The sequence below is a fragment of the Bos taurus genome, chromosome 14 (assembly GCF_002263795.3).
Source record: "Bos taurus isolate L1 Dominette 01449 registration number 42190680 breed Hereford chromosome 14, ARS-UCD2.0, whole genome shotgun sequence".
Taxonomy (NCBI): Eukaryota; Metazoa; Chordata; class Mammalia; order Artiodactyla; family Bovidae; genus Bos; species Bos taurus.
This window is the reverse complement of record NC_037341.1, coordinates 7,168,578-7,192,407: the sequence shown is the minus strand read 5'-3', so window position 1 is coordinate 7,192,407 and position 23,830 is coordinate 7,168,578. Positions and strand designations below refer to the sequence as shown.

Below are 23,830 nucleotides of genomic sequence, written 5' to 3'. Positions count from 1 at the left end.
AAGGCGTTACCCATGAAAAAAGAAAAAGAATTGATAGACAGGGAAAGACACTGTCCAGAGAATGAAAGAACAAGCCACAGACTGAGAGAAAATAGTTTCAAAGGACACATCTGGTAAAACAGGCCAAAGACCTCAACAGACACCCCACCAAGAGGATATACAAATGCCGAGTAAGCATGTGCAAAGACGTTCCATATCCTATGTCATCAGAGAAATCCAACTCAAAACAAGACACCATTGCACACCTACAGAATGGTTCAAATCTACAGCATGGACAACGCTAAGCGCCGGCGAGGACGCGGAGCCGTGGGAACTCTCGCTAATTCCGAATGGGATGCAAAGTGAGACAGCCGTTCCGGAAGACAGTTTGGCGGTTTCTCTCAAAACTAAAACACTCTTACCGTAAGATTCAACGATTGCACTCCTTGCTTTTTACCCTAATGAGCTGAAAACTCACGTCCACACAAAAACCTACACACGGATGAAGCAGCTTGATTCATAACCGCCAAAACTGAGAAGCAATCTGGTATGCGAATGGACAGATGGTGGTACATCTCAACAACGGACTGTTATTCAGCTCTAAGAAAAAATGAGCTCAAGCCTTGAAAAGAGGTATAAGAAACTTAAATGCATAATGATGAGAGAAAAAAAAAGGCCAATGTGAAAAGGCTACATATTACATGATTCCAACTAGAAGACATTCTGAAAATGGTAGAATGATAGAGACAGTAAAGGGATCTGTGGTAGCCAGGGGGCAGAGGGAGAGAGGGGTGAGGAGGAGGAGCAGGGAGGAGTTTTAGGGGCGTGAAACTTCCCTGCATGATACTCTCATGAGATATACGCATCATTCCACATTTGTCCAAACCCCAAAAATGTGCAGCACCCAGACCAGGTCTTAACGTAAACTACGGACTCTGGGTGTTACTCCATGTGTCAATGCAGGTTCATCAACTGTAGTAAAGGCACTAAGATACAGGGTGTCAAAAGGAGGGGAGTTGTGCATGTGGGGGGACAGGGGGTATATGGGGAAATCTGTTACTTTCTGTTTAGTTTTGCAATGCATTTCAAACTGCTCTAAAAAGGTTTATCAAAAGAAAACACACACTATGTGCTGAGCACAGAGCTTAGCCTGTGAAAATGAGAGCCCAATAAATCTGAAAGACTTTGTTGCTGTGGTTTTTGTTTTGCTGGTGATGCAACTCAGACTCAGCTAACAGACCTTCTTACGGGCTAAGGCACACTGGGAATCCCCAAAGGGGCCTCTGAGTGACCATTCCTCTAAATTCCTTTATGGATTGCTACTACTGCAGAGTGTCTCCTGAGGCTGGGGTTCCTGAAGCACACTTAGGAAAAGCGTGCTGTTCTCTTGCTCAGTCGCTAAGTCGTTTCCAACTCTTTGCAACCCCATGGCCTGTAGCCCACCAGGCTCCTCTGTCCACGTAATTTCCAAGGCTAGAATACTGGAGTGGGTTGCCAGGCAATCTTCCCAAACCCAGGATTGAACCTGCATTTCCTGCACTGGCAGGGGCCACCTGGGAAGCCCAAGAAACATGTACTTGATATTCAAAACCAAAAATGAAATGGAAGACTTTCTGAACAACCAGTCTGGATGCACTTCCCACCAAGCATCTGGGTTCCAAGCAAGGCCTGCCATGCTCAGATGCCTAAGGGGTCCAGGCAGCTCCCATCAAACAGTCCTAGCTTTCTGCTCAGCTAATGCCATGGACTCCCGCCCAGGCTACATCACAGGCTCCAGGCTTGTCACTGCCCTCCAATGCCCTTGACCTTCTAGGTCACACCATCACTCCTAGCGCTTGCAGAAGAACTCATGCTCACATGCCCTTCTGAAAGACGCCCTGGGCACACGCCACACACATTCTGCAGGGGGCTGTCACCACCCACTACTGCTTGGGCATCATCAGAGCTGATGGAGGCATTCAGAAGGGCTTTGAAGGAGTTTACAGTGATCTCCCCTGAGCCCTTGCTATTTGATTTTTCCTTTTAATCTCTGATAGTCTGAAAGCAATTTATCTTAGAGCTTATCAGGGCCCCTCATTTCCTGATGCCTTTGAAGACTGTCAGAAGGACGTAGGCAGTGGGAAAGGTGCTGGGAGAAGGGTGCACTCTAAGGACTCATTTATTTCTTTTTCAAAACCTCAGTTCCCAACCAGAGATGAAAACCCAAACTGACACAGGAAACTTGAAAAGAAGAGTGGTTAAAAGAGTTCTTTGCAGAGGAGAGCGAGGGCTCCACGCCGTAATGACAGTACGAGAGCCCAGCCCCCAGAGTTTGTTTGCTCCGATGGAAATGCCTTCAAAGCACTACAGGGCTCTTTTAAAGAAGGGAGACAGTGGCCATGTGGTGCGGGGATAGGGGACAGGTGCTATGGGGGCAGCTCTGGGGGTGAAGCTCCCAGCCCAGCTCACAGAGATGAGTGAACCCCGCCCTGGCCTGCGCCTCGACCCCCAAAGCAAATGGGCTATTCTCAAGTCTGAAACTAGTGGTGGGTGGAAAATATCAAACCTGCCTTTCACTCGGCCACCGAGTGTATTACCTATCACATAAGCACATCTATAAAGTATCTGACAACAAGATAAAAAAAAATAAAGTGAGAGATTCCACTCTGAACAATTTCTCAGGAATAAAAAGCCCATGGTTTTAGCAGATGCTGACCTCAACGGACTCAACCTTTCCTCTACCCTTCTGGAGCCAGTGTTGGCTCAGGCATAGTGCTGGGCACAGAGCTGGGAGACTCTGACCCTGCCGTCACAGGGCTCATGGGAGGTGCGAGCACACAGAGGCCGCAAACTATCACGGGACAAGGAGAAAACAGCCATGTTCAGTAGTCATGTATGTATGTATGGATGTGACAGTTGGACCATAAAGAAGGCTGAACACCGAAGAATTCATGCTTTTGAACTGTGGTGCTGGAGAAGACTCTTGAGAGTCCCCTGGACTGCAAGAAGATTACACCAGTCAATCCTAAAGGAAATCAACCCTGAATATTCATTGGCAGGACTGATGCTAAAGCTGAAGTTCTAATACTTTGGCCACCTGATGCAAAGAGTGGTCTCACTGGAAAAGATCCTGATGCTGGGAAAGACTGAGGGCAGGAGCAACAGAGGATGAGATGGTTGGATGGCATCACTGACTCAACAGACACGAGTGTGAGCAAACTCCAGGAGAGACTGAAGGACAGGGAAGCCTGGTGTGCTATAGCCCAAGGGGTCACAAAGAATCAGATACAACTGAGCAACTGAAAAACAAATGGAGAAAGTATGACAAAGACCAGAAAACTGACACAACATTGTGGCTAAGTTAACAAGTTAGGAAAGAGCCAGAAACGTGTTCCAGCCTGGATTTCAATTTCCAGGCTCTTCCTGTCCACTTAGTCAGGCCATGACCCTCACTTCCAGTCCTCGGGCTTGCTTATCGGCAGTTGCTTTATACACAGAAAACTCTGCAGTCTGAGGTCCCTAGTGGACGAATCTCCAAACAGGGTGGCACAGAAACAGATGGTCTGTGATAACAGACTAAAAGACCATATACACTCTCAGCCATTGGAAAGGAAAAAGACTTGTGTGCAATTGCTTTAGTTCAATAACATTTTACTCTACTTCACACACAAAAAAAGTAGCTCCCTCTACTTCTCTGTGCGTTGTTGGCAATATATTATTTTAGTCTACTTCCAGAAAGCAACAGGTGAAGTTTTATATATGTATCTTTAAAGACAAGTACAGGGGGAGCGGTCCTAAGATGGCGGAGGAATAGGACAGGGAGACCACTTTCTCCCCCACAAATTTATCAAAAGAACCTTTGAACTCTGAGTAAATTCCACAAAACAACATCTGAATGCTGGCAGAGGACATCAGGCACCCAGAAAAGCAGCCCATTGTCTTCAAAAGGAAGTAGGAAAAAATATAAAAGATAAAAAGAGAGACAAAAGAGGTAAGGACAGAGCTCCGTCCCAGGAAGGGAGTCTTAAAAAAGACAGAAGATTCCAAACACCAGGAAACACTCTCACTGGCGAGTTTGTGGCGAGCCTTGGAACCTCAGAGGGCAACATAACCGGGAGGAAAAATAAATAATTAAACCCCACAGATAAGTGCCCAAAGGTAACTTCCAGCAGAGAAGCAGCAAAGATGCCCGCATCCGCCACTAGCAAGCCGGGGCTGGGCAGGGAGGCACAGGCTGCATTGCTTAGAGTAAGGCCTGAGGGCAATCTGAGCGAACTCTCCTGGGATAGCAAACCAGACTGTGGGATAGCTACCCCATGTAAAGCTCTAACCTAAGACACCTCCAGGCCTGCTCACAGAACAAAGGACTGAACAGAGCTAGCCGGCTTCGGACCCGCCCATCCCCTCTGGAGACAGGCGGGCGAGAGCAGCCAAAGCCGGAAGACGGCAATCGGGGCCCCAGAGAGGCATCATCTACCAAACTGCAAGCAGGCTTCGTGGCTAACCAAGACTTCTCGGGATTCTGGACGGGCGACATCCACCGGGAGGGTCGCAGCCAGAGATCAGCTCCCCAGGAGAGACACACGGCACACCTGAGAAGGTGCACCCATTGTACACCCAGAAAACCGAGCGGCAGGGACGGGGGAGGCGATAAGTCGCAGCAACCGCGCTCGGCAAGCACCTGGTCACCTGAGCTGCTCGGACCTGGGAAGGGCACAAAAACGCAGGCCCAACTGAGTCTGCACCTCTGAGGACTACCCGAGTGCCTGAGCCTGAGTGTCTTAGACCTGGGAAGTGCATACAACCCAGGGCCGGACTCAGACAATTCCCGGCAGAGCAACCTAGAGCCTGAGCAGTGTGGGCAGGGAGGCCCAGTGTGGTTGAGACACTGGGAGCACACGCCAGTGTTATTTGTGTGCAGCATCCCTCCCTCCCCACAGCACGACTGAACAAGTGAGCCTAAAAAAGTGTCCACCACCGCCCCCTTGTGTCAGGGCGGAAATTAGACACTGAGGAGACCAGCAAACAGAAGAAGCTAAACCAAAGGGAACTGCCTTGGAAGTGACAGGTGCAATAGATTAAAACCCTGTAGTTAGTACTGACTACATAGGAAGAGGCCTATAGATCTTAAGAAATATAAGTCAGAACAAGGAACTATCCGAAAATGAATTGACCCCACACTGTCCACAACAACACGTGAGAAAGTCCTAGATATATTTTTACTATTATCATTTTTTAAATTAAAAAAAAAACTTTTTAATTTTTAAGTCCTCTATTACTCCTTTAATTTTCATTTTTATAACTTACTATTACTTTGCAAAAAAAGACCCTATTTTTTAAAGCAAACTTTATATATGTATATATTTTATAATTTTTGTGACTTTGTTTTTTTCTTTAATATTGTATTTTTGAGAATCCAGCCTCTACTCTATATTTTTAATCTCTGCTTTTGGGTATTTGTTATCAATTTTGTACCTTTAAGAACTCAATCTTCAGTACCCATTTTTACTTGGGAGCAAGATTACTGGCTTGATGCTCTCTCCCCCTTTGGACTCTCCTTTTTCTCCACCAGGTTGCCTCCATCTCCTCCCTCCCCTTTCTCTTCTCTACCCAACTCTGTGAATCTCTGTGTGTTCCAGACAGTGGAGAACACTTAGGGAACTGATTACTGTCTGGATCTGTCTCTCTCCTTTGGATTCCCCCTTTTATCCTCCTGGCCACCTCTGTCACCTTCCTCCCTCTTCTCTTCTCTGTGTAACTCCATGAACATCTCTGAGTGGTCCAGACTGTGGAGAGCACATAAGGAAGTGATTACTGGCTAGCTTGCACTCTCCCCTTTTGATTCCCTCTCTTCTCCTCCTGGTCACCTCTATCTCCCTCCTCCCTCTTCTCTTCTCCATGTAACTCTGTGAACCTCTCTGGGTCCCTCACTGTGGAGAAACTTTTCATCTTTAACCTAGATGTTTTATCATCGGTGCTGTATAGATGGAGAAGTCTTGAGGCTACTGTAAAAATAATACTGAAAACCAGAGGCAGGAGGCTTAAGTCCAAATCCTGAGAACACCAGAGAACTCCTGACTCCAGGGAACATTAATCGACAGGAGCTCATCAAACGCCTCCATACCTACACTGAAACCAAGCACCACCCAAGGTCCAACAAGTTCCAGAGCAAGACATACCACGCAAATTCTCCAGCAACACAGGAACACAGCCCTGAGCTTCAATATACAGGCTGCCCAAAGTCACTCCAAACCCACTGACATCTCATAACTCATTACTGGACACTTCATTGCACTCCAGAGAGAAGAAATTCAGGTCCACCCACCAGAACACCGACACAAGCTTCACTAAACAGGAAACCTTGACAAGCCACCCGTACAACCCCACCCACAGTGAGGAAACTCCACAATAAAGAGAACTCCACAAACTGCCAGAATATGGAAAGGCCACCCCAAACACAGCAATATAAACAAGATGAAGAGACAGAGGAATACCCAGCAGGTAAAGGAACAGGATAAATGCCCACCAAACCAAACAAAAGAGGAAGAGATAGGGAACCTACCTGATAAAGAATTCCAAATAATTATAGTGAAAATGATCCAAAATCTTGAAAACAAAAATGGAGTTACAGATAAATAACCTGGAGACAAGGATTGAGAAGATGCAAGACAGGTTTAACAAGGACCTAAAAGAAATAAAAAAGAGTCAATATATAATGAATAATACAATAAATGAGATCAAAAACACTCTGGAGGGAACGAACAGTAGAATAACGGAGGCAGAAGACAGGATAAGTGAGGTAGAAGATAGAATGGTAGAAATAAATGAAACAGAGAGGAAAAAAGAAAAATTAATTAAGAGAAATGAGGACAATCAGAGACCTCTGGGACAATGTTAAATGCCCCAACATTCGAATCATAGGAGTCCCAGAAGAAGAAGACAAAAAGAAAGACCATGAGAAAATACTTGAGGAGATAATAGTTGAAAACTTGCCTAAAATGGGGAAGGAAATAATCACCCAAGTGCAAGAAACCCAGCGAGTCCCAAACAGGATAAACCCAAGACGAAACACCCCAAGACACATATTAATCAAATTAACAAAGATCAACACAAAGAGAAAATATTAAAAGCAACAAGGGAAAAGCAACAAATAACACACAAGGGGATTCCCATAAGGAAAACACCTGATCTTTCAATAGAAACTCTTCAGGTCCAGAAGGGAATGGCAAGACATACTTAAAGTGATCAAAGAAAATAACCTACAGCCCAGATTACTGTACCTAGCAAGGATCTCATTCAAATATGAAGGAGAAATCAAAAGCTTTATAGACAAGCAAAAGCTGAGAGAATTCAGCACCACCAAACCAGCTCTCCAACAAATGCTAAAGGATATTCTCTAGACAGGAAACACAGTAAGAGTGTATAAACTTGAACCCAAAACAATAAAGTAAATGGCAACGGACCATACTTATTAATAATTACCTTAAATGTAAATGGGTTGAATGCCCCAACCAAAAGACAAAGACTGGCTGAATGGACACAAAAACAAGACCCCTACATATGTTGTCTATAAGAGACCCACCCTGAAACAAGAGACACATACAGACTGAAAGTGAAGGGCTGGAAAAAGATATTCCATGCAAATAGAGACCAAAAGAAAGCAGGAGTAGCAATACTCATATCAGATAAAATAGACTTTAAAACAAAGGCTGTGAAAAGAGACAAAGAAGGACACTACATAATGATCAAAGGATCAATCTAAGAAGAAGATATAACAATTATAAATATATATGCACCCAACATAGGAGCACCGCAATATGGAAGACAAATGCTAACAAGTATGAAAGGGGAAATTAACAATAACACAATAATAGTGGGAGACTTTAATACCCCACTCATACCTATGGATAGATCAACTAAACAGAAAATTAACATGGAAACATAAACTTTAAATGATACAATAGACCAGTTAGACCTAATTGATATCTATAGGACATTTCACCCCAAAACAATGCATTTCACATTTTTCTCAAGCGCACACGGAACCTTCTCCAGGATAGATCACATCCTGGGCCATAAATCTAGCTTTGGTAAATTCAAAAAACTTCAAATCATTCCAGGCATCTTCTCTGACCACAATGCAGTAAGATTTTCTCAATTACAGGAGAAAAACTATTAAAAATTCCAACATACGGAGGCTGAAAAACACGCTGCTGAATAACCAACAAATCACAGAAGAAATCAAAAAAGAAATCAAAATATGCATAGAAATGAGTGAAAATGAAAACACAACAACCCAAAACCTGTGGGATACTGTAAAAGCAGTGCTAAGGGGAAAGTTCATAGCATATAGGCATACCTCAAGAAACAAGAAAAAAGTCAAATAAATAGCCTAACTCTACACCTAAAGCAATTAGAAAAGGAAGAAATGAAGAACCCCAGGGTTAGTAGAAGGAAAGAAATCTTAAAAATTAGGGCAGAAATAAATGCAAAAGAAACAAAAGAGACCATAGCAAAAATCAACAAAGCCAAAAGCTGGTTCTTTGAGAAGATAAATAAAATTGACAAACCATTAGCCAGACTCATCAAGAAATAAAGGGAGAAAAATTAAATCAATAAAATTAGAAATGAAAATGGAGAGATCACAACAGACAACACAGAAATACAAAGGATCACAAGAGACTACTATCAGCAATTAATATGCCAATAAAATGGACAACTTGGAAGAAATGGACAAATTCTTACAAAAGCACAACTTTCCAAAACTGAATCAGAAAGAAATAGAAAATCTTAACAGACCCATCACAAGCACAGAAATTGAAACTGTGATCAGAAATCTTCCAGCAAACAAAAGCCCAGGACCAGATGGCTTCACAGCTGAATTCTACCAAAAATTCAGAGAAGAGCTAACACCTATCCTACTCAAACTCTTCCAGAAAATTGCAGAGGAAGGTAAATTTCCAAACTCATTCTATGAGGCCACCATCACCCTACTACCAAAACCTGACAAATATGCCACAAAAAAAGAAAACTACAGGCCGATATCACTGATGAACATAGATGCAAAAATCCTTAACAAAATTCTAGCAATCAGAATCCAACAACACATTAAAAAGATCATACATCATGACCATATGGACTTTATCCCAGGGATGCAAGGATTCTTCAATATCCACAAATCAATCAATGTAATGCAGCACATAAACAAATTGAAAAATAAAAGCCATATGATTATCTCAATAGATGCAGAGAAAGCCTTTGACAAAATTCAACATCCATTTATGATAAAAACCCTCCAGAAGGCAGGAACAGAAGGAACATACCTCAACATAATAAAAGCTATATATGACAAACCCACAGCAAACATTATCCTCAATGGTGAAAAACTGAAAGCATGTCCCCTAAAGTCAGGAGCAAGACAAGGGTGCCCACTCTCACCACTACTATTCAACATAGTTTTGGAAATTTTGGCCACAGCAATTAGAGCAGAAAAAGAAATAAAAGGAATCCAAATTGGAAAAGAAGGAAAATTCTCACTATTTGCAGATGACATGATCCTCTACATAGAAAACCCTAAAGACTCCACCAGAAAATTACCAGAGCTAATCAATGAATATAGTAAAGTTTCAGGATATAAAATCAACACACAGAAATCCCTTGCATTCCTATACACTAATAATGAGAAAATAAGGAAACAATTCCATTCACCATTGCAACGAAGAGAATAAAATACTTGGAATATATCCACCTAAAGAAACAAAAGACCTATATATAGAAAACTATAAAACACTGGTGAAAGAAATCAGAGGACACTAATAGATAGAGAAATATACCATGTTCATGGATCCGAAGAATCAACATAGTGAAAATGAGTATACTACCCAAAGCAATCTATAGATTCAATGCAATCCCTATCAAGCTATCAACAGTATTTTTCACAGACCTAGAACAAATAATTTCACAATTTGTATGGAAATACAAAAAAACTCGAATAGCCAAAGCAATCTTGAGAAAGAAGAATGGAACTGGAGGAATCAACCTGCCTGACTTCAGGCTCTACTACAAAGCCACAGTCATCAAGACAGTATGGTACTGGCACAAAGACAGAAATATAGATCAATGGAACAAAATAGAAAGCCCAGAGATAAACCCATGCACCTATGGACACCTTTTCTTTGACAAAGGAGGCAAGAATATACAATGGAGAAAAAACAATCTCTTTAACAAGTGGTGCTGCGAAAACTGGCCAACCACTTGTAAAAGAATGAAACTAGAACACTTTCTAACACCATACACAAAAATAAACTCAAAATGGATTAATAATCTAAATGTAAGACCAGAAACTATAAAACTACTAGAGGAGAACATAGGCAAAACACTCTCCGACATACATCACAGCAGGATCCTCATGACCCACCTCCCAGAACATTGGAAATAAAAGCAAAAATAAACAAATGGGACCTAATTAAAATTAAAAGCTTCTGCGCAACAAAGGAAACTATAAGCAAGGTGAAAAGACAGCCTTCAGAATGGGAGAAAATAATAGCAAATGAAGCAACTGACAAAGAATTAATCTCAAAAATATACAAGCAACTCCTGCAGCTCAATTCCAGAAAAATAAACAACCCAATCCAAAAATGGGCCAAAGAACTAAACAGACATTTCCCCAAAGAAGACATATAGATAGCTAACAAACACATGAAAAGATGCTCAACATCACTCATTACCAGAGAAATGCAAATCAAAACCACAATGAGGTACCATTTCACGCCAGTTAGAATGGCTGCTATCCAAAAGTCTGCAAGCAATAAATGCTGGAGAGGGAGAAAAGGGAACCCTCTTACACTATTGGTGGGAATGCAAACTAGTACAGCCACTATGGAAAACAGTGTGGAGATTCCTTAAAAAACTGGAAATAGAACTGCCATATGACCCAGCAATCCCCCTGCTGGGCATACACACCAAGGAAACCAGAATTGAAAGACACGTGTACCCCAATGTTCATTACAGCACTGTTTATAATAGCCAGGACACGGAAGCAACCTAGATGTCCATCACCAGACAAATGGATAAGAAAGCTGTGGTACATATACACAATGGAGTATTACCCAGCCATTAAAAACAATACATTTGAATCAGTTCTAATGAGGTGAATGAAACTGGAGCCTATTATACAGAGTGAAGTAAGTCAGAAATAAAAATAACAATACAGTATAATAACGCATATATATGGAATTTAGAAAGGTGGTAACGATAACCCTGTATGCGAGACAGCAAAAGAGACATAGATGTATAGGATGGTCTTTTGGACTCTGTGGGAAAGGGCAAGGGTGGGATGATTTGGGAGAATGGCATTGAAACATGTACATTATCATATGTGGAATGAATCGCCAGTCCAGGTTCGATTCATGATACAGGATGCTCGGGGCTGGTGCACTGGGATGACCCAGAGGGATGGGATGGGGAGGGAGGTGGGAGGGGGGTTCAGGATGGGGAACACATGTATACCCATGGCGGATTCATGTCAATGTATGGCAAAACCAATACAATGTTGTAAAGTAATTATCCTCCAATTAAAATAAATAAATTTATATTAAAAAATAATAATAAATAAGGACAAGTACAGACTAGGCACTTCTCCAAGACAGGCACTGATTTTCAATGTTTGCTGAAAGGCCACTATGCCCTGGATGGAAGCAGTAGCACCACCACTGTTACTACGGCTTCTCCTGCTACCACCAGTAACAAGAAGGAAGAACTAGTGTAGACTGCCTCCCCCCACGCCTGGACTTGTGCTGGGTCCCTCACAAATGTCCCCACGGAAACCCTGGAGGCCGGGACTGTCACTCCACTTTTACAGACAAGGGGTCAGAGACGTTAGATAGTGAGACCACACCACTTACAAGTGAAGGAGTCAGGATGCAAGACCAGAATGAGTCCGCTCCTCCCAGGTGAAGGCTTGTAACAGTCATGGTGCCCTGAACATCGGGTGCCTGCAAGGGCTCCTGTGAAGGCACACAAGCCAGGAAGAACAAAGGGGAAGAGACTGATATATCCTGACTATCCACTGGAAGCTTGACTTCCTGCTACTTCACATGTCTGTGTCGGGATGAAACTGATTTAAAAATAGGTTCCCAGGTCCCCCTCACAAATTATGGTGGAGGTATGAGCCAGGAATATCATTCATAACAATTACCCCTGAGTATTGCTGATTCAGAATGTCATAAATTACATCATCGGGGTTAATGACTTGCAAACTCATCTAATGGGACCTACAAAGGAGGTCACCCTTTTGACATTACCACGAAGAACATACGTGCACACACACTGGCATATAAACACACTGAAACATGGAACTAAAGGTCTCAGAAAACAATACCTATTACCTTGTTATGGGTAAAGAGTGCTGATTAAATTCTACTTCATTCTATTTCATTTTTAAGATACACTACATTCAAAAAACTAAGATCATGGCATCCAGTCCCATCACTTCATGGCAAATAGATGGGGAAACAATGGAAACAGTGACATTTGGGGGGGCTCCAAAATCACTGCAGATGGTGACTGCAGCCATGAAATTAAAAGACGTTTACTCCTTGGAAGAAAAGCTATGACCAACCTAGACAGCATATTAAAAAGCAGAGATGTTACTTTGCCAACAATGATCTGTCTAGTCAAAGCTATGGTTTTTCCAGTGATCATGTATGGGTATAAAAGTTAGACTATAAAGAAAGCTGAGCACCAAAGAATTTATGTTTTTGAACTGTGGTGTTGGAGAAGACTCTTGAGAGTCCCTTGGACTGCAAGATCAAACCAGTCCATCCTAAAGGAAATGAATCCTGAATGTTCATTGGAAGGACTGATGCTGAAGCTGAAGCTCCAATACTTTGGCCACCTGGTGCGAAGAACTGACTCATTTGAAAAGACCTGATGCTGGGAAAGATTGAAGGCGGGCCGAGAAGGGGACAACAAAGGATGAGATGGTTGGATGGTATCACTGACACAATGGACATGAGTTTGAACAAGCTCCAGAGTTGGTGATGGACAGAGAAGCCTGGCATGCTGCAGTCCATGGGGTCACAAAGAGATGGACATGATTGATCTGAACTGAGTTGTAATCCACTGAACTAACTTCACAATCCTCTAATGGATCATGACCTGGGGGCTGAAAAAACACTGACCTGGGTGTTCCACATTTATTTTCTAGCTTAATCTTCACTATCCTGAGAAGTCAAAGAAAGTACCATACCTCCATTTTACAGAGGAGAATACTAAGGGTCAGTGATGCTAAGCAATTTGCCCAAGATCACAGAGGTGGCTATGGGGTCTGAACATTAACATGCTAGAACCAAACTTGGTTTTCTCAAGTTTCCCTTTCACAGCATTTGCCCAGTGCTGTTAAAAAAACAATGGGTTCAGAAATGTCATTGACTAACTTCCTTGACCAGGCCCCCATGTTTCCTTGATGGCAATACATCCTTGACTCTGAGTCACGCTGCCTGATCACTGATGGGAGGGAGGAGATGGAGGGAAGCAGCTACAGGGAAGTGCCTGTACAAGCACTGAGCCAAGTTCTTTATTCAGAGCGATCCATTTAACGGCCCGATAATCCAAGAGACCTACGTACGGATACAAAGACATACGTATGTGTACATGTATATTTTGCATATAGAGGTGTGTGTGATACACGTGTGCACACGTGAGTGGGTGTGCATAATGCATGTGTGGGTATGTCTGTGCATATACTGTGTGTATAAAAAGTCAATATGCTTTTTAATACATATTTCACAGAAGGCTACTGAGTCTCAGAGAGGACAAGCAATTTGTCCAGTGTCATACAGCCTGTGTGATTACTGGAGACAATATCTGAATCCAGTTATCCAACCTCAAAGCATGTGCTCTTTATACCCACTAAACCCAAAACACCCTGACTTTCCCTTGGTAATGCACTTCCCGAGTGTTAGTGATTTCAGGCCAGGAAATGGAGGTGTCAGATCAAGCTTCTGAAGCCTTGTTCTGCGCAGAGAAAGGAACGCGGTCAGAGCAGAAGCACGCCTAGGACAGGTGCGCCTCCTTTACCACTTGAAGAGTCTCGAATCACGCTCTCAGGGTAGAGGAGCATATGGCAAAATAAACACTCACTCACTGTGTCACAGGATCACTCACCGGAGAATCAGACAACTTTTACCACCATGAGACTATTTAACAGCACCTTGAATTAACATATCACTTTAAAAAAAATGCTTTACAGACATTCTTTCGCAGGGTCTCCAAGGAATAACGCGATAATATCATCAGTGATCTTCAATGTTGACTGCGCTCTTACTATGACTCAAACAGTGTGTCTAGCGCTCGGCAGGCATCATCTAACTTAACCTCTCAACAGTTTTTAGTGGTGGCTATTAGTATTATTGGCCCTGTTATTAACGGTCCTTTAAACCGTCATTTAAGAGAGCGGTTCCCCAACCATTTGGGGACCAGGGATGGGTTTCATGGAAAACAAAGTTTCCACGGACAGGAGCTGAGGAGGGGATGGTCTCGGGATGGTCCAAGCATATCATGTTTACTATGCCACCGCTACTCTGACAGGAGGTGGAGCTCAGGCGGTCATGTGAGCGAGGGGGAGCGGCTGGAAGCACAGATGAAGCTTGGCTCCCTGGCCCGCCTCTCGCCTCCTGCTGTGCAGCCCAGTTCCTAACAGGCCATGGACTGCTACAGGTCCATGGCCTGGGGGCGTGGGGGGAGGGGGACCCCTGATTTAAGAAACCTTTGCTTTATTTCTGTTCTGTAGATCTTTCTTCTATAGGCTTTCTCTGATGCTGAAAAATCTGCAGAGGAAGCCAATGTTTTCAATGGGATCATCTTCCCAACAGACGCGAGGCTCTCCCTGTGAGAAGAGCCCTGGGGTGAAGGAAGGCCTCTGTTAGCATGAAGGGCCTGTGTCGTGAGAAGGGCCTCTCCGTTCTCTGGGGTGGATGCTCACACACCGGGCTCCCGAAGGAGCAGGGGCACCTCCGTGCACATCGCCGAGAGCAAGCGGGGAGCACCCAGGGGAGATGGGGCTGCCACTAGGGCGGGCTACTTACCAGCTCAGTGTGGACTTTAAGATGTGCCTGCAGCTTATATTTATCTGGAGTCGAGTAGTCACAGCCGTCAGTGGGACACTTCAGCAAGATGTTACTGTGTTTCTGAATTACATGGCGTTTAAGGCAGTTTTTGGTGATGGAAGAATAGTGACACTGGGAGCAATAATACAGATGTTCCCGGGTGTGGGTGCGGACATGCATGTCAAAATGCACTTGGTACCAAAAAAGTTTGCCTAAAAAAATATTTTCACATGAGAACAAGGAAGTTTCTTTTATCCTGAATTTGATCTTTTTTTTAATTAGTATTAGTATTATTTTATTTTTTAAGAACTATCTTCCTTTCCCTCTCGTGCTTGTCCGGGTCACCCTTCACACTTTGCACCACATCTCTGTCTGGAAATGACTTTTCAAAGGTGGCAGGTGGCAAAAATTAAGGGTGCTGCTACTCCTTCTGCATGACATCAGTGCTGGGAGGAGTAAAGGAGCGCTTACCGAGGACCAGTTATGGTACCACGTATGTTTACGCACATGGGTGACATCACCAGGCTCTAAGCTCCGCGGGCACCTGGGCCATCTCCCATGGGTCCTGCCCGCTCTCAGGAGACCCCAAGGCCAGGCTTCCACCGCGAGCTGCGAGGGATGCACTCAGCGTCTCCCTACAAAGAGCTGCAGTCACTCCCGTTAACATCTCTCTGCCCACCTAGGCAACGGCCACAACTTACTAAAGCTGGACTTTTAAACTTCTCATGCGACAGAAGAAAGGTACCTCTTGGCTAAAGCTCAGGCGGGGGCCATAGGATAAACCTCCGCCTCGCAGGCCTGGCCAAGCCAGCGGGTTTGGCTGTCCCAGCATCCTAGCTGCCTTCACAGACTTCACAGGCTACTGCACCATGGTGGCGCCATTGCTATCTACCCAGGACGGCGAGCTCACTTAGAAGGTGTTCTTTGCAAAGAGACACGAGCTCAACTCAAACAGGAGGTGGACCCGCAGCCAGGTGGCCGGATGGGCTGCGGGGAAGACAGCCCCCCAGCCTCGTGCCCGGCCCCACCCCTTACCACAGTATTCACACTCCAGGTCCCCGTACACCTTCCGGATCCTCTCACACAGGCCGGTGTTCATCCGCCTCTTCTGCAAACTGTCCAGGATCTTCATGAAGGCAGTGAGACCGGCCCGGTGCTCGGGGGCGGGCGTGCAAGAGGCAGGCTGGCACAGGGCCGCCTCCCTCCCACCAGCTCCCGGGGGAGGGTCTGAGGCCTGAGCTGGGTTGGACCTGAGGCCTCTGCTGGGATCTGGGCCATCGCATGAGAAGGCTGCCACTTTCTGCCCCTCGGCTGGAGGGCTCTTGGCGCCCGGAGCCTCGGAGTTTGCTTCCATGCCTTTGGCCTTGGACAGCAGAGGTGCCACGTCCTGGCCCTGAATCGGGGCAGCGCCTCCCTGCTGGGTGTCACCGGTCTTCTCGGGAGTAGCAGCGGGAGCCTCAGCTGTGGGGGGATCGCTCTTCATCAAGAACTCACTGGAAAGCCCCGCGTGCGGACGGAGGTCCGGGGACATGGCGGAGGCTGCCAGCTCACTGGGTGGAGGGGCCGGGGCGGTGCCATTGGGCTGGGCAGCAGCCAAGCGCACCGGCGAGGCGGGCACCTCTGCAGGGGCCCTGGGCTCCACTGCGGGCCGTGCCTGTCCGGGGCTGGCTGCCTCCTTGGGCACGTTTACCCCCTGGAACACGAACTCCTCTTCTGCCAGTTGCAGCTGCCCACCCAGGGCCTCCTGCTGGATGTCCCCGCCGGGCTCCAGGAGGCAGAAGCTTTGGTTGATGGAGCTGGTGAAGACGAGAGTCTCCTGGGCGGCCCCGTGAGCCTCCTTGATGTGCGCACGCAGGCGGATGGAGCTGACGAACTTCTTGGGGCACAGGGCGCACACGTACACGAACGGGTGCTTCCGGACGTGCAGCTCCAGCGCCTGGTACTTGGTGGCGCCATGGCCACAGAGCTCGCAGGCGAAGGGCCACTTATCACCGTGGACCAGCATGTGGCGGTCGCGGTCCAGCTCGTTCTTGAACTTGCGCTCACAGATGTGGCAGTCGTAGAGCAGCTGCCGTTTGCCCTCCCTCGTCATCAGGCACAGCTCATCCAGGGCCTCCTGCACCGGCTTATCCTGCGGGTCGTGCGCGTCGCGGATATGCTTGATGAGGTTCTTGACGTCCGAGTACTTCTTCTTGCAGAAGCGGCAGTGCTGCTTGATCTTCTTGTGCACGCGCTCCACGTGCACCTTGAGGTGGCCCTTGCTCAGGCAGGTGAAGGAGCAGCAGTCGCACGCGAACTTCTCGCCCGTGTGCTTGCGCAGGTGCACGTTGAGGTTGGCCTTGATGGCGCTGGCGTAGCTGCACTGGGAGCACTTGTAGGGCTTCTCCTTGGTGTGGATCCGCAGGTGGGCCTGCAGTGAGTGCTTGAACTTGAAGACCTTGTTGCAGTACTCACAGGTGAAGATCTTGAGCTGGGTGGGCCCGAGCCTGGGAACAGAGGGCAGCACGGTTATGGGTGGAGACCCTGCACCTTCCCCATGCCTCCCACCCACCTTCCTTCTAGGTGCCAAAACACCCAAGGCTTAAAGGTGAGCTAGCGGACACTGTGGCTGAGGATGGGGGAGGCATTCATTCATCAACAAGCAAGGCTGGACGATCTGCAATCCACAAATGATAGTCACCAAAGGGCTGCAGCTTGTACCAGGGACAGGAGTTGACTGGTGAGCCCAGGGGGTGGGTGAGGCTTTTTCTCCTCCAAACTGCTGCCTCAGGACTCTGCCCAGGTTCTCCAGGCAGATCCTCAGAAACACCAACGATCATTTAGTCCTGTTAATCAGACACCATTAAGCTGTACCCACGGTTAACTGTATGGCTTCCCTGGTGGCTCAGTGGTAAAGAACCCGTCTACCAGTGCAGGTGACACAGGTTTGATCCTTGGGTTGGGAAGATCCCCTGGAGGAGGGCACTGGCAACCCCCTCCAGTGTTCTTGCCTGGAGAATCCCATGGACAGAGGAGCCTGGCGGGCTACATATAGGGTCGCAAAGAGTAGGACAGGACTGCAGCAACTTAGAAAACTGGCATTGTAACTGTCAAGTCTATTTATGGAACTAACCATACGACTATGTTTGACCAACACAGGTTCCTCTATGTTTTAAACAGAAAATATTTAAACAGACTGCAGCCTGTAAACACCAGAGGGTACCAGTCTCCTGCTGTAATTAAGACATTCAGATCTGAAAGTAGGTACTATACCTGCATGCTAAACCCAAGGCAAATTTAAAGAAGCAAATCTGGATATTTCTCAAATGACAGAGATATCCAGAAGGTGATCATTTTACTTAGTGGAAGAAACTCTGGGTTCATAGTGTTAATTAAATAAACAAATCACGGGCATTTCCTTCTCTGAATGCAAGGTCTAAATGGTCTTAGGAGAATCTCTGGCTCTGATTTCTTTTGATTATTACACGGATGCCTGGTCAGGCCCTCAGTGCTGGCCCTCACCAAGGGGGATGAGTCAGAAGAAGTGGCCAGGCCACCCGTGCTGGGCTCCCAAGTGTGAGCCTGCGTCTGTGGGTTGACTCGCTGAGCTGTGATGTCGTGTGATTCCTATCACATTATCTCACCCCAAATGTCCCCTTATTCAGTTCAAGAGGCACTCTCACACACTGCTTGCAAGCATTCAAGCAGAGTTTTAAAAGATCAGACCCCTTGATCCAATTATCCACTGGACTCTATCTGCTAGGAATCTATCAACAGAAAGAATACAAAATGCGAGTGAAGGTGTTCACTGTGCCATTTTTCACAATAGTTAGGAGTGGAAAGCTGCTTGAAGGCTCCAACATAGGGAACTAATTTGCACATTTTTTTTCACTCATTCTTTCATTCATTTGAAAAAGTGTCCCAGGCACTGGGGACACAATGGGGACAAAAACAAACACGCGCCACGCTCTCTTGGAGCCCACCTTCTAGAGGAAGCACTGGCCAGTCTGATAACCATACAAATGAGCAAACAGGACCAGCTCCCTGCTGTGGTGGAGAAAGACAGGATGCTCTGGGAGCCCAGGCCAAGGAGGACCGAGCTGTCCAGGGGACAGGGCAGGCCGCCCTGAGATGGGACATTTGAGCAGGCAGCTGAAGTATAAACAGGAATTAACCAAGTCCGGGTATGGGAGGCGGAAGGGTGGCATCCAGAAAGAGGAAGAGGTCGGGAGAGGTCAGGGAAACAAAGCATCCTGGAGGTACAGTGGTTAAGACTCCGGGCGTCCACTGCAGGAGGCAAGGGTTCCATCACGGGCTGGGAAACTAAGATCTCAAATGCCACATGATGCAGCTTCAAAAAAAAAAAAGACCCAGGAACAGACTTTCAGACACAAGCGGTAGGGAGGAAGGAGAGGGTAAGATGAATAGAGAGAGTGGCATGGACGCGTATCCACTATTATATGTAAAACAGATAGTCAGCGGAATTTGCTGTATGACTCAGGGAGCTCAAACCAGGGCCCTGTAACAACCTAGAGGGGTGGGAAAGTGTGGGAGGTGGGAGGGGTGTGCAAGAGGGAGGGGACATATGTATACCTATGACTAATTCACGTTGATGTATAAGTAAGTGTTAGTCGCTCAGTCGTGTCCAACTCTGCCACCCCACGAACTGTAGCCCTCCAGTCTTCTCTGTGTGATTCTCCAAGCAAGAATACTGGAGTGGGTTGCCATTCCCTTCTCCAGAGGATCTTCCTGACCCAGGGATTGAACCCAGGTTTCCTACATTGCAGGCAGTTTCTTTACCGTTTGAGCTACAGGGAAGTCCTATGTGGGTGTATGGCAGAAACCAAAGCAATATTCTAAAGCAATTATCCTTCGATTAAAAATAAATAAAAAAATTTTTAAAAGGACCCAGATGGCTGGAGCAGATGCTGGAGCACAGAGAACCAGAGGGAGACGTGGCCTTATAGGCTTAGTTCTCCTAACAACAATGTGAAGCCTTAAAAGCTACAACCAAATGGGCATTTTTATAAAAAGTGCACTGGCTACAGTGTGGAGAGCTGAGTAGGGGTCACAGGATAGCCTCATGATATTACCGCATGTCACTACAAGGCACAGTTTGCAAATAATTTGAGTAACAAAGGAAAGTAAGTATAATGTGGGTAAGTATTAAAAGCAGGATACAAAATTGCATATAAAATATTATAAACTCAGTTTTATAAAATATATGGGCTGAAAAAAGACTGAAAGGAAATACATTAAAAATATTAACGGTGGTTATCTTAGGGGAGTGAGGTTACGACTAATTTTTTTTCCTTACAGTTTTCCTGACTTTCGTCATATAAAAAGCCTCTTTCATAACTATTTTATAATTTAGATTATAAAATATTAATAGAATGCTTGACAACAGGAATACAGCCTCCATCTACTGATTAAATATTGAGTACATTTACCTGTAACCAGATAAGCATGGAGTTTTGAAACTCTCCCCAACAGACTTTTGAAATATTATGAAGAGTCTACAAATCAAGCTGTGTTGAGACAAGGGTGGTCTTCAAAATTAATTGTATCTCAGTTTTGCCACAGGAGTCCATATTTTTACAACTTCACTGATACATTCAGTTGCTCACATTTGCAAGAAGAGAGGACTGAGGCTAGAAATTAATAAGACACCCCAGATAACACAACGTTATAATTTAACAAGACCACTTTGCAAAGATGTGATCATTTAATCCCACCACTAAAATGAGTCAGGTTCTATTAGACAGTCTCATGTATGGTGCTGAGAGGCTCAGAGGCAAAATCACTTGTGTCCAGTCCCAGCAGAGCAGAAGCCTCCAGTCTGTCCTAATCTTCCTCCCCGCCCCACCCCCACAGTGCCTGGAACATAGCAGGTGTCTGAGCTGTTGAACTGAAGTCCAGTAGAAGGATCTAGGGGCTTCCCAGGAGGCTCAGTGGTCACGAATCCGCCTGCCAATGCAGGAGACGCCAGTTTGATCCCTGGGTTGGGACAATCCCCTGGAGAAGCGCATGGCAACCCTCACCAGTATTCTTGCCTGAAGAATCCCACAGACAGAGGAGTGCTACAGGCCATGGGGTCACAGAGAGTCAAACACAACTGAAGCGACTGAGCACACACAGAAGGGTCTAGAACCAACCCAGGACTGGCACTAAGTCTCACACTCTCATCCAGAATGCCTTCTTTCCCCGTTTCAGGAAACAGGGAACCCCCTGTCTGGCATCTTCTTTGTCTTTCCTCTCAACCTGGAAAATGTGTGCAGAGCTCGGGCGATGGGAGTTTGCTGATCCCTGACCACAGGGAAGGTGTAGGGGTCAGGCATCAGTTCACCCAGTGTGTCTGGAGGGCAGTTTTCAACGTAGGTTAAAGTCTTAACACTCATATCCTTTAAGACAGCAATTTCAGGGACCTTCCCAGTGATCCAGTGGCTAAGACTTCAGGTGGTTATCTTAGAATGCAGGGGGCCGGGGTTTGATCCCTGGTCAGGTAACTAGATCCCACATGTAGCAACTAAGACCAGCTGCAGTCAAATAAATATCTTTTTCAAAAAAAGACAGCAATGTCAATTCTAGCAATTCATCCCAGAAGAAGTCCTGAAGAAGTACTGAAAGGAGGAGGGACCAAAGCCTTGAGCACAGCATTGCCTGCCAAGCAAAAACTGACTCTGGTAAACTAGAGAATCCACACAACAGCAAACGCACTTTAAAAACATTATTTTCTGAAAAGGAAAAGTTAAACATGGTAAGTTTAAAAAAAAATAGGTTGATAACAGTGCCTTTGGTGTTTTGTGTTAGGAAAAAAGTAACAAAAAAGTAAGTAAGTAAGTGAAGTGAAGTCGTTCAGTCACGTCTGACTCTTTGCGACCCCATGGACTGTAGCCCACCAGGTTTCTCGGTCCATGGAATTTTCCAGGCAAGAGTACTGGAGTGGGTTGCCATTTCCTTCTCCAGGGGATCTTTCCAACCCAGGGATCAAACCCGGGTCTCCCACATTGTAGGCAGATGCTTTACCCTCTGAGCCACCAGGGAAGCATTGTGAAAAAATTATGGTGGCCTGTGAACCAAGCTGTCTGTAGAGGTAACCTCAACCAGAAGAGGCGAGATGGTTACAGCAGCTGTGCGTTATAAAGACTCTGGAAGTTTCTACAGGACGCTTGTGTTACTTACGAAACTAAGGGGGAAATAAAGATCTCCTTTTCCATTATAAATTGTGCAGCTATGAAAACCAGTAGGCTTACTAAGTAAGGCCTTGTTCACACCACTTTTTATTCAGGTGAAGCATACGTTTGCCTTGAGTAAAATGCTCCACCTTCATTAAGCCAACTGGCGCTGAGTTTCCCAAGCCGGCTGGTCTGCCTCGCATCCCACAGAGGCTGCTTGGGCTCAGCCAGCACACCACGAGGCCATCATGGAGGGGCTGGTTCTTAGGTTCAAGTCAAGAAACCAGAACGCCTTACCTATAGCTTAGCCAGCAGAGTCCTGGTAAGTGCACATTCTACTCTCCCACCCTCTGAGGTGGGGGCTGGGGTCACACACAACAGAAGGTGCTTTACCTGCTGGACTTCATGGGCTGCTCGTAGGCTGTCTGCTGGATGGCGTACTCCTGGTACCCTCTCCGGGGTGCCAGGTCAGCTGCTGTGGCCTCGGGGTCTGTGGCTCCTGTTTCCGGGGGCCCGGCCTCCACTGGAACAATCTTGGTAGCGCCTGAGAGAGAGGCACAACTCGGTGAGAAAGAAAGAGGCACCTCGAGGTCCCTGATTCCCACCCCCGCCCCAGTGCAGGGAGCACAGCCTGGGAAGCGTGTTTCTTCACTGCATGGCACCCGTGCAGGGGCTAGTGCTCCTTCAGCTCACACATCTAACTTGTGTGTGTGTTGGGGGGTGTGTGTGTGTGTGTGTGTTTCGGGGGAGTTATCCAATAATCTATCAAAACCTTCTTGTGAGATACATGTTCACTTGATCTCTTTATTAAAAGGGCTTCCCTAGTGGCTTAGTTGGTAAAGAATCTGCCTGCAGTGCAGGAGACCTGGGTTCGCTCCCTGAGTCGGGAAGATCTCCTGGTGAAGGAAATGGCAACCCACTCCAGTATTCTTGTCTATAGAATCCCATGGACACAGGAACCAGGCAGGCTACAGTCCATGGGATCACAAAGAGTCGGACGTGACTGTGCAACTTTCTATTTTCTTTATTGAAAAACCAAAACACAAGACAGATACACATATACATATATGCCTCCCTGCAAGATTTCATACAGCTCCTCATGTGTTAAACTCTGAGTAAACATCAAACAGCTTCAAGACAGAAAGCAGCAGTGGACTCAACGGTGGGCAGTAATCTCCGCTGTCCGGGGTCAGGTCCCAAACAGGACATCAGCCTCCCACCCTCCGGGCCCCTGCGTCCACTCTGTGAAGTGAACGGTCTAAAGCGGAAAACTCAGAGGTCACCTTTACTTGTTCAAGTCTACGATGTGAAACCATCAAAGACAGTTCATAGAAGTGTGTGTGCACATGAATAGTAAAGCAAATTCATTATATTTTTCACCCTCCACTTACAGAAATCTCAAACACTACCATCCTTTTTTAAGAAATCATTATAGAAACTTCCTCTCAAGATGGCTAACACAGGAACCTCTCTCCTGGGGTTTTCATTTCCCCGAATAACACTTGTCTAAAGGACGGTGAAACCACTTCATGTCGCATAATCTTATGTGGCTTTTTTCTCTACTAAGCACCTCACCCTACAGTGAAGTACTGGGTTGGCCAAAAAGCTCGT

The 23,830-nt window shown here is 45.9% G+C and overlaps 1 protein-coding gene across 3 annotated transcripts in view; it reads right to left on the bottom strand.

Annotated features, from left to right (window-relative positions):
- ZFAT (zinc finger and AT-hook domain containing) overlaps nt 1-23,830 on the bottom strand; it is a 156,640-nt gene that overhangs the window by 74,319 nt on the left and 58,491 nt on the right. For 2 of the 3 annotated variants that reach the window (XM_002692602.7, XM_010811924.4), the window contains exons 5-7: nt 22,613-22,763; nt 16,101-17,551; nt 15,045-15,277 (exon numbers count right to left, since the gene is read on the bottom strand). In XM_002692602.7, coding sequence (XP_002692648.5) covers nt 15,045-15,277; nt 16,101-17,551; nt 22,613-22,763 — 1,835 coding nt within the window. Of the gene's footprint in view, nt 1-11,861; nt 11,964-15,044; nt 15,278-16,100; nt 17,552-22,612; nt 22,764-23,830 lie in introns of all 3 variants that reach the window. The other variant, XM_005215319.5, reaches the window with a different exon arrangement.